We start from the raw sequence: 10,928 nt of genomic DNA on the forward strand, positions 1-10,928 counted from the left end.
ACAGTCCAAAAACATGACTGTCAGGTTAATTGGGTTAAGTGTGTGCGTGCATGGTTGTGTGTCCTTTGTGTCCTGTATGTCTCTGTGTTGCCCTGTGACAGACTAGCGACCTGTCCAGGGTGTACCCCGCCTCTCGCCCGGTACGCTAGCTGGAGATAGGCACCAGCACCCCTCCCAACCCCACTGAGGGACAAGGGTGTAAGAAAATGGATGGATGGATTTTCCAGGAACCAACTGACAAGGACGGGAACAGAAAGCACAGCAGACACATCTGATCAAACTGTGTGAGCACCATGTTTCTGTTGAATGTACTTGTAACTTTTATGAGTGTGTTTCACTCTAGCACTAAAAATACAGATCTTCATGGGGACGTTATTATTGGAGGTCTTTTCCCCGTTCACCAAAAAACCAACAGAACAAAAGTTCCTGGTCCAATATCTTGTGAAAAGTAAGTATGCCCTCGACAAAGAATCATTTTACATAGCTAGAAAATGTACTGTTTATTTTATGCCTTCTTTTGTAGGTTTGGTTTGATATCCAAATATTCCTACGTACCCATGTGATGATCTACTCTATCCAAGAGATAAACCAACGAACGCCGAGATTGCTGCCCAACCTCACCCTTGGATAATAATATGTGATGATATTAATGTCATGTTCAAATGCCTCCCTAGGTAACCCTGCAATTATTTATGTACAGTTTATCTCTGAATTCTTGCTTGTTTGTTTCAAAATTATGAGTTTGCGCTTGTGATTTATCTTTGTTGATTTGTATGTAAGCTTTGACCCATTGTAGAACTGAAGAATAATACCCTTTTTCATCTTCAGCTCTCTTGCAGTCACCTAAAGATTTTGGGGTAAAACAGATTGGTAAATAAAGCTGTTCACAATTTCAGTGTCTGTTAAGAAAACCATTGCATTGCTGCTCTCCGCAGATTAGCTATGCTTCAACCAGTGAGGAGCTCAGCATAAAATCTAAGTTCCCCACCTTCTTGCGGACTGTTTCCAGTGACAAACATCAGACGCAAGCCAATTTATGAGCTGGTGAAGAATTTTTCATGGCGATCAGTGGCCATTGTGGGAAGCATTGATGAATATGGGAAGTTTGGAACCGATAGTCTACTGCAGCTCTTTAGTGACAATAATATCGTTGTTGACTTTGTGGAGATTCTCCCTGCTACCTTTGACAAAAACTGTTCAACAGCAAGACATCTGCTGTAAAAAATAGGAAACTCTACTGCTGAGGTCATCATCATGTTCACCAAAGTCACCAATGTTCACATCATCCTTGAAGCAGTTATTGAAAAAAAATCTCAACAGAACCTGGATAGCAAGTGACACCTGGTCCACATCTTCTACAATCTCTGAGATAAAAGGAATCAAAAGCATTGATCCAGTTTTTGATTTTATTTTTAGACAGAAGGAGGTGCCGGGCTTTCAAGATTATGTCACCTCAATGTTTAATGGAATTACAAACAAAATTTTGAGTTATTATCAAGTTTTCACAAATAAAAAATGATGCTATTTTGCTTTAACAACATGGTCACAGAAAGAGCACCACACATTTCTGCAGGCAGCCTCCTTTGTGAACAACGACGTTGCAATAATCATTCAGTAGTTTTATGTCATTTGACATTTGTAGTTATTTAGTGAAGAATCAAACACATACAGGAATTTAGAGGATATTAGTTTTCACTAATTCAGATTAGTTTACACTGAAATGTGTTGCTTATTCCTCACACAGCAACACCAAAACATTTGTAATGAATAAAACATGAAATAACTCTTTGAATGATGTTTAGTATTACCATAGTGTAGTATATGTATGGTCAAAGACAAGGATCTTGTGATCCTTAGATGTTTGGCCTTGGAGATTAAGTTTTCTGCTTTGATCAGTTTCTTTTTCACTTAAATTTTGTTTTAATTTTCTTTCTGCCTTTGTCTCCCTTTGTAGACACTTCCTGCAAATCGTGTGCCAATCACCAGTACTCACCAGAAGACCACAGATACTTGTGTGAATAAAACTGATGAGTTTCTCGACTGGTCAGACCCCTTCTCCGTCATTCTGATCACCGTGGCTGTCATTGCAATAATTGCTGTCATCACCAGGATCAACCGTGGGACTCCTATTGTTAAAGAAATTGGAGCCTACTTGTGTTTTCTGGAGTTGGTCTCATTGCTGCTACGCTTTTGCGTAATCTTCACGTTTATTGGAAAACCCACACCAAATTCCTATTTAGGCATTCCTGTCTTTGTTATAAGTTCCTCTATCTATATCTCCTGCATTCTGGCCAACTTAATTCAGATCTGTGTTAGCTTTAACCCAACAATTTCATCCATGATTAAGAAACTTAATCATCCAGTTGCTGTGTTTGTCATCATCTCTGGTGTGCAGTTTGGTGTGTCCTTGGCTTGGTTAATTGTTCTCCCACATAGTAACATTATGAGAGGAAGGACTTGTCCGTGATATCGTCATAATTATCCATGGTTTTTCAATATGGTCTTGGTTGTAGATTAATTGCAAAATAATACAATTGGAATCAGATAGTGGGATACAATGTATGCAAAAAAAACATTAAATCAGTCCAATTTATGCCGATTTTAGGGCGGAAAAATAAAATTATTTGAATCTAGTAAATGCAGAAAAAAGAAGCAGGACCCTTTGGCTGCCATAAATATTGGATTCTAAGGTACTGAAACTAACCAATTCATACATTTACAGCTTATTGTTGTATTGTTGCTTTTCCACCATTGAGAAATTGAAATCTGGAAGAGATTTCATATTCTGTTCCAGAGGGGGTAATACTATTTTGTTATTACCCCCAACAACCCAGGAGCCCTTCTTGCTGCAAGACAACAGTGCTACCAACTGCAGCACTGTGCAGTAGGTAGCACTGTTGCACTGGTTACAAAACTATGTGTGGCAGTAAAGTAACAACTGTAAGTCAGTGTAAGGGTGGTGGCAGCATCCTGCTGTCTGGATGTCTTTTTTATTCTGGCTGCTGGGAGTTGATAGTAAGATGGATGGAGGTAAATGCAAAGCAGTCCTAGACAAAATATGTTTTAGGTTGTGATAGGCTTGAGATGGATTTATTTTCCAGAAGAATAAAAACATTGATCTGTTAAATCAAAAGAGCTACATTGTATGAAGCATGCTGCCCTCTCATGGAGATTAGTGCAAACTACAGCAGGGATGTATCAGAGGCCCTCAAGGTAAAGTGGAATGATGAATGCCTTTACTGTTCAGACTGGTTTATGTGATCAACAACTGTCACAATGACTTGCAGTGAGGATAAACTGCGAATGAATTCATCTTTGTGAGTGATTCAAATCACCTCTCTACTTTCGTGCCTGTATCTTGTTCTAATGATATCAGTGGAAATCCATCTGACGATGCAAATGACCCAGATCAGTAGGCAAACCCTATATGAGAAGAGTTTTCCAGGAGAAATCTCACACTGCAGGAGTTGAAAGCACAGCCTGCACGTCTGATTCAACCATGTTTCTGTTGAAGCTACTTGTAACTTTTATGAGTGTGTTTCACTCTAGCACTAAAAATACAGATCTGCATGCATATCTTCATGGGGACGTTATTATTGGAGGTCTTTTCCCTGTTCACCAAAAAACCAACAGAACAACAGATCCTGGTCCAATAAACTGTACAGCGTAAGTATGTCCCTGGCAAAGAATCCAATTACAAAGCTAGAAAATGTATTGTTTATTTCATGCCTTTTTTTGTAGGTTTGATATACAAGTATTCCTACGTACCCAAGTGATGATCTACTCTATCCAAGAAATAAACCAACGAATGCCGAGACTGCTGCCCAACCTCACCCTTGGATATGACATTTATGATACTTGTGGAGATGTCACCCTTGCCATCAGAGCAACTCTGCAGCTGCTGAAGGACCAATCAGATCCCCAGAGGTGTCTCATACCTGCATCCATCAATTTCGCTTTTCCCGAACCTGAGACGAAGGTGGTTATTGGAGAGACATTCTCTGAGGTATCCATAGCAGTTGCAAGGGTACTTGCTCTACCATCAGTCACACAGGTTTGTCTCTCGCTATGTTTTATATGCTATGTAGCATCCATTTAAATGTAAATATATCAATTTGATACATACCAGATCATGACACTGAAATTTAATCAAATAAGATTGTGATAATTCTTCAAATAACTGTTTCCACTTTTAATGTTTTATGTATCTTGTGCAATATGACCAAAAAACAAACAAATCTGTCTGAAAGAAAAATATGATTTAAAAAAACTTGAAATATTGTAGTTGCAAAGGTGTGCACACCTGTTTTGGCTTACAGGTTTTCTTTAGTTTGAGTCTGTCAGCATCCCACATTTGGACCTATGAATATTATCCAGTGCTTTGCAAAAGTTCTCAAAATATTTCACATTTTGGAAAAACCTTTCTATTTTGACCCCACACATTTTCTGTAAGATTTACCTCTGAACTCTGACTTGGTCATTCCAAGACTATAAAGTTTGTTCTTGTGAATTCATTATTATTATTATTATTATTATTATTATTATTATTATTATTATTATTATTATTATTATTATTATTATTATTATTTTGAATGTCTGCTTGTGGTACTGAAAAAACAATATCGGTCAGCTTTCTAGATTTGGGGGTAAAACTGACTTTACATGAAGTTGTTCATGATTTCATTCTCTTTATAAAAACAGCTATATGAAATTAAGCCCCCATCGTTTTTCATAGTTTGGAAGATATTCTTTCATCCTGGCCATTGCCTTCCTGTGTAACTCTGTTCAGTCTGAGCGTTCTCCTCTTGACTCGGATTGTCTCTGGTAGATTGTTTTATTGGGACAATCAGCGAACAGAAGAAGAAGTTGTGAACTACGCCGTAAATTTTCTGTGCTGTTTTAGAATTGTAGTTTGTCTGTAGTTTTATCAATTCCAGACTACATTGCTACATTGACCAATCCGTGTTGGTCACGCATCCAGATATTGTACGAAACAAATAGTGTAGAACAAGTGACTGTTTTTTTACCAGCCTCAGAGTCTTTTTTTCTGTGCTTTGTTGTTTTCATGCCAAACGTACCTTTCAGGCTTCAGGTAACCGAGGGCAGGTGTTTTACCCATGATGACTCAAACAGTGATTCATCAAAAAAAAAAAAATTAAGGGTGCGCACACTTACACACCCAGGTTATTATTGCTTTTTTATTCCTTAAATATTTCCCTCAGACAAATTTCCTTGTTTTTTTTGGTTGAACTGTAAAGGATACCTGTCAAATTAATGGTGAAAGAAAATGTCAATCATTTTTGAGAAATGTATGAATTTTTACATGGATGTGTAGACTTTTTACATCCTCTTTCATTGCATTGCTGCGCTCCACAGATTAGCTATGCTTCAACCAGCGAGCAGCTCAGTTTAAAATCTAAGTTCCCCACCTTCCTGCGGACTGTTTCCAGTGACAAACATCAGACGCAAGCCATTTATGAGCTGGTGAAGAATTTTTCATGGCGATCAGTGGCCATTGTGGGAAGCATTGATGGATATGGGAAGTTTGGAACCGATAGTCTCCAGCAGCTCTTCGATGACAATAATATCTGTGTTGACTTTGTGGAGATTCTCCCTGATACCTTTGTCAAAAACTGTTCAACTGCAACAGATCTGGTGAAAAAAATAGGAAACTCTACCGCTGAGGCCATTATCATGTTCACCCAAGAGGCCAATGTTCACATCATCCTTGAAGCAGTTATTGAAAAAAATCTCAACAGGACATGGATAGCAAGTGACGCCTGGTCCACATCTTCTACAATCTCTGAGATAATAGGAATCGAAAGCATTGGTCCAGTTTTTGGTTTTATTTTTAGACAGAAGGAGGTGCCTGGCTTTCAAGATTACGTCACATCAATGTTTAATGGAACTACAAACAACATTTTGAGTTATTATCAAGTTTTCACAAACAGCTCCAAAGATGACATGAAATGTAACTGCAAGAATAAGACCTCCGACCTAAGATGCTTGTACTGCTACATTGACCATGATGAATCCTACAACATTTACATGGCTGTCCAGGTCATTGCTGAGGGCCTCAGAATCCTACTAAAATGTAACAATCAAAGCTGCGAACGAACCAAGTTTACTGCTATTGAGGTAAAGTAAACAACTTTCTGTGTTAAGTTATTCTTTACAGATTACTTTTTATATGTTTGGTTGTGATTATTAGCCGAACAAAGTTTAAAAAGTACCTTTTGTTTTGCAGCAAACATCAATCTTTTTATTATTTATATTGCCTGTACAGGTAGTTTTGCACATTTGTCCTCAAGACAGTCAAAGTACGCAATGTTCTGACATGGAGCATATAAGTGTCCCTGTATGTATAATCTCTGCTGCCAAGTCCTTGCATAATTGGAATTAATTTGATACCCATAACTAAACTGTATTATAGTAAATTAATAATGACATTGGACCAGTGGGGTCTGTTTTTGTCTGTAAATATATTTAAACTTCGACTTCATAACAAGTAAATCGGCCTAAAAATTGTCTCCACAGCTTTTTCATGTAATCAGGAATATCAACATCACTGTGAATGACACAAATATCTACTTCGATGAAAACGGAGATCCCAGTTTGGGATACGACATATTGTTTTGGAACACATCTGAGTCCAAAGAAGGCGTTGAGAAAATAAAAATCGGAGAATACTGGCCAAATAAAACCATTTCATTTGACAAAGATTTATCCCAATGGAGAACCACTGGAAATGTAAGATGAAGATATATTAGTCAGTAAAATAAATAGCTCATAATCCTGTGCTAATCCTATTGTCTCTTTCACAGGTGTCTGTTTTTAACTGCTCCAGAACATGTCAACCAGGGCAAAGAAGGGAATTACAACGTGGAAAATGTTGCTATGGATGTGTTAACTGTTCATCTCACGAGTATTCAAATGGAAATGGTCAGTGTTATCTTTGCTATCTGTTTTGTTTTTTGCCTAAAATACAATTTTCTCCTCTCTTACTTTATTTGCCATCAGTTTGAGGCCATAGGCTCAGAAGCACTTGGTCAGGATAAAGATCCAAAGCATACAATAGTACCCCTTCTTTTTCCCAGTCTCACAGGAAAACACAGCAAATGCTTTTCTTTGCTTTTTATATTCTTTGTCTTCTTCTGCAGATACTTTTTGCAGACAATGTGAACCGCACCAGTACTCACCAGAAGACCACAGAAATACTTGTGTGAATAAAACTGAAGAGTTTCTCGAGTGGTCAGACCCCTTCTCCATCATTCTGATCATGACAGCTGCTATTGCAATAATTGCTACTGCAGTGATCGCTATCGTCATTGGCCTCAACTGTGGGACTCCTGTTGTTAAGGCAATTGGAGGCTACCTGTGTTATGTGGAGATGGCCTCCTTGCTCCTCGGCTTTTGCACTACCTTCACCTTTATAGGAAAACCCACACCACGTTCCTGTGTAGGCATTCCTGTCTTTGGTATAAGTTTCTCCCTCTGTATCTCCTGCATTTTGGCCAACTTAATTCAGATCCTGTTAGGTTTTAGCTTTGACCCAAGGGTTGGCTCTAAGATTAAGAAGCTTAATCATCCAGTAGCTGTGGTTGCCATCATCGCTGGTGTGCAGTTGGGTGTATCCTTGGCATGGCTAATCGCTCTCCCACGTCTTCCTTCAATAGAACAGAAAGAGCTCACAATATTGTATCAATGTAACATGTGCGAAGAGTCCAAAAAGTTCTTTGCTGCCACAATAGTCTACAACTCTTTCTGGGGCCTTGTGTGTTTTGTCTTTGCATTCAAAGGTAGACAGCTACCCGACATTTACAAAAATGCCGCGTTGATCTCAGTGAGCATGGTGCTGTTTTTAATCATATGGATTGTTTTCCTCCCAATTTATCTCACTTTGGAAGGAAAGTACAAACCGGCTATCAGCAGCGCAGCCGTTTTGGTCTCTTGCATCAGCATTCTTGGCTGTCACTTGGCCCCCAAGTGTTACATTATGTTGTTTAGGAAAGAGATTAATAATCACAATGCTATTAGTGAATACATTAGGAAACATTATGAGAGGAAGGACTTGTCCGTGATATCGTCATAATTATCCATGGTTTTCCAATTTGGTCTTGCCTTTGTTATAGATGAGTTGCAAAATAATATAATAGAATCCAGGCATACATTGTATGAAAAGTTTGACACTTTTCTTCTCATTGTTTGACATTAAAACAGACCAAAAGTTAGGTAAGCTAAGTAGAGAACTTTACTAAATATCTAAAGTGAAAGATGGAAGGAGGTACTTTATCGATATGGACCAAAATGCCAATCAGAGAGTAAAAATCCATCACATCATGTTGTTGGGTGTTCTATTGCAGGCAGAATTGGTGCATTTCACAAAATAGATGGAATCACAAGGAATAAAGGTTATGTGGAAATAGTGAACAAACATCTCAAACCAGTAGCCAGAAAGTTTAAGATTGTGACACAAATGGATTATTCAAATGGAGAAATGACCTAATCTTCCCACTAAATTAGTTACAAAATGGCTTAAAGACCCATATACTGAGAATATGTATGTAAACTTCTTGATTTCAAGAAAGTACGAAGAAAATTCTTGCTCATTGTAAATAGTTAGCAAAACGTTATTCGGTAAACCTGACTGACCTAAAGTGACAGAAGTTTAGTCTGACATAACAGACAGTGAGAAACAAAGGTGACGTCTTTTGGGACAGGAAATGAATTTTCATGAACGCTATTGTACTGTTAAAATAATCAATTGGGGAAAAAAAAGTCCTTCTCTTTCCCCTATTGAAATTTTGCATTTGCCTTTGGTAAAATTTCAGGTGCCACAAGACAGAAACTGAGTTTGTAAAGTAGCAACAAATTATCAAAAAAAACTTGGTTGCCATAAATATGTGGAAAATGTTGTAGAGGACTTTTTCAGACTGATCCATGCATTTATGGCTGATTGTTGTATAAGTTTTTTCAACATTAAGTGAGAAATTGAAAGCCTGAACAGAAGACTGAGTAATCACAAAAATAACCTTCAACCAAATGGTAACAGATAAATTACCAACAAACGTAATGAGTACACTTCGGTTTAAATGTAATGCACCTGTATATAAATATAGCTTAGAATATTTCAGGCCATTTATATAATTTATTCTCATTTGCCAACTCTGTGACTGCAGTAATCTTTCCTTTCCATCAGCAAATAAAATATCCTTGTGAGAGAAACTCACAGTTTTTAAAATCTGGTTTAAAACTGCTGGCAAATGTTAATTTTTAATATTATGATACAGTTTCACTCACATGATGTAAATAAAAATCTGTTGTGTTATAAAATCAATTTAGCACCTCAAATAATGAAAGGAAAGCAAAACCTAAAAGTTTACAGACATGTACAAAAAAGTTAACTTTGACAAATAGATTAATTTTAATTTAATCATAAATCACCTTGTTTTTACAAAATTAGGCCATCTGTGATTACACTGTACAGTTTACTTATCTAAACACGCTTTATTTTTAGCTATTATTTACAAGAATTTGTATGAAATGTGTAAAGGGAAAGTCACATATTTAAAATAAATGATTTTGAAAACTGCTGTTATAAATATTAAAATTGCCATGATGTTGTCAGTCAATGGTACAAAGAGATATTGCAGCCCAAGGCCAGTGAAATGAATTCTTAATCAGAGCAAATGGTGGCAAAGTTAAAACACGGCTTTTCATCAGCAGAATTTATTATTCTTTGTATATTTTAACATTAATTTCTCTTGTACAGAGTTTTGTGATTTTATGTCCATAATATGGAGAGCACTTGATAAATAAGCTTTTCTTACTTACTAAAAACTTAACTAATTAATCAAAACCGAAGGAGATGGAGAATTCCTTGCATGGTGAAGAAGCAAAAATACATTTGCACCTTTAAAGTTGTATATATTTTGTAGAGCAAACAAACTCTCCAAAACTGTTTTAGTGATTTCATGGCACGCTAACTACATGGGAAAAATAAAATAAAATGCAAAACTCGTGTGCAGAGTAAATGTATTTGTGGAAGCGTGCTTCCTCTTTCTGTAGAATATGTGCAGAAAGCTTGTATTTGGCTATCAAATCTAGCTCATATTATAACTCGAAAAACAAAGCCAGAAAAACATTCTCCTCTCATGAGATGTATTCCAGTCTGTCATGCCTGAAAGGATTTAGGTCAAAACATGTGTATTTATGCTGCTGTTGGGAATCTCAGGGTTCTGTTTCATAAGTATTGTAAATATCTTCTGCTGCAAATGACAGATAAATGTTATATTTACTCAGAATAATATGAAGTTGGACAAATTTCACACTTTCATCTGTATTGTTATTCCTTGTGCTTTCAAATATTTTTGCTTTTGGGAATAAGGGCATCGGTGTACCTATTTTTTCTGTAACATGTCAATAAGTATGGAATAAGAAGGCTTCTTGTTCAAAAGGATGAATTAAAGCTTCTACATGACGCTGTTTTTGTGAGTAGGTTGGGTTTTTAATAATTTTTTTTTTATTCCATATTCCTTCATCTGCAACATGACCAGACTCTAATGACTTTCCAAAATACACCATTTGCTGCATGTCTAATTTTCTCAACGATTAAAGCACCGACAGGAGGATGCTAGACATTTAAAGATAAATTGTTTTAATCTTAAATATAGAAAAATATTTGAAAATAATTTTAAATGTCCCTGTGCATGCGTGGGTTTTCTCCGGGTACTCCGGTTTCTTCCCACAGTCCAAAAACATGACTGTCAGGTTAATTGGCCTCTCCAAATTGCCCCTAGGTGTGAGTGTGTGCATGGTTGTGTGTCCTGTGTATCTCTGTGTTGCCCTGCGACAGACTGGTGACCTGTCCAGGGTGAACCCCGCCTCCCGCCCGAAACGTTAGCTGGAGATGGGCACCAGCAACCCTC

The 10,928-nt window shown here is 37.2% G+C and overlaps 1 protein-coding gene and 1 pseudogene across 1 annotated transcript; both read left to right on the forward strand.

The window, feature by feature from the left end:
- The first annotated feature begins 293 nt into the window (after window positions 1-293).
- LOC108166044 (G-protein coupled receptor family C group 6 member A-like) lies at window positions 294-2,467 on the forward strand (annotated as a pseudogene).
- A 437-nt stretch (window positions 2,468-2,904) lies between these two features.
- On the forward strand, window positions 2,905-9,248 carry LOC103461115 (G-protein coupled receptor family C group 6 member A-like). The gene is made up of 6 exons (XM_008403447.2): window positions 2,905-3,666; window positions 3,742-4,054; window positions 5,377-6,138; window positions 6,538-6,750; window positions 6,825-6,942; window positions 7,161-9,248. Exons 1-6 carry the CDS (start codon window positions 3,428-3,430, stop codon window positions 8,090-8,092), a joined length of 2,577 nt encoding a protein of 858 aa, XP_008401669.2. The 5' UTR covers window positions 2,905-3,427; the 3' UTR covers window positions 8,093-9,248.
- Window positions 9,249-10,928: the final 1,680 nt, after the last annotated feature.

This window comes from Poecilia reticulata, unplaced genomic scaffold, assembly GCF_000633615.1.
Source record: "Poecilia reticulata strain Guanapo unplaced genomic scaffold, Guppy_female_1.0+MT scaffold_622, whole genome shotgun sequence".
NCBI lineage: Eukaryota > Metazoa > Chordata > Actinopteri > Cyprinodontiformes > Poeciliidae > Poecilia > Poecilia reticulata.

Bases quoted from the DNA above. Each gene is read 5' to 3' on its own strand.
- LOC103461115 (XM_008403447.2), top strand. From the start codon at position 3,428: ATGAGAAGAGTTTTCCAGGAGAAATCTCACACTGCAGGAGTTGAAAGC. The intron at 3,667-3,741 runs GTAAGTATGTCC...CTTTTTTTGTAG, and splicing joins GGTCCAATAAACTGTACAGC to GTTTGATATACAAGTATTCC. The intron at 4,055-5,376 runs GTTTGTCTCTCG...TGCGCTCCACAG, and splicing joins CTCTACCATCAGTCACACAG to ATTAGCTATGCTTCAACCAG.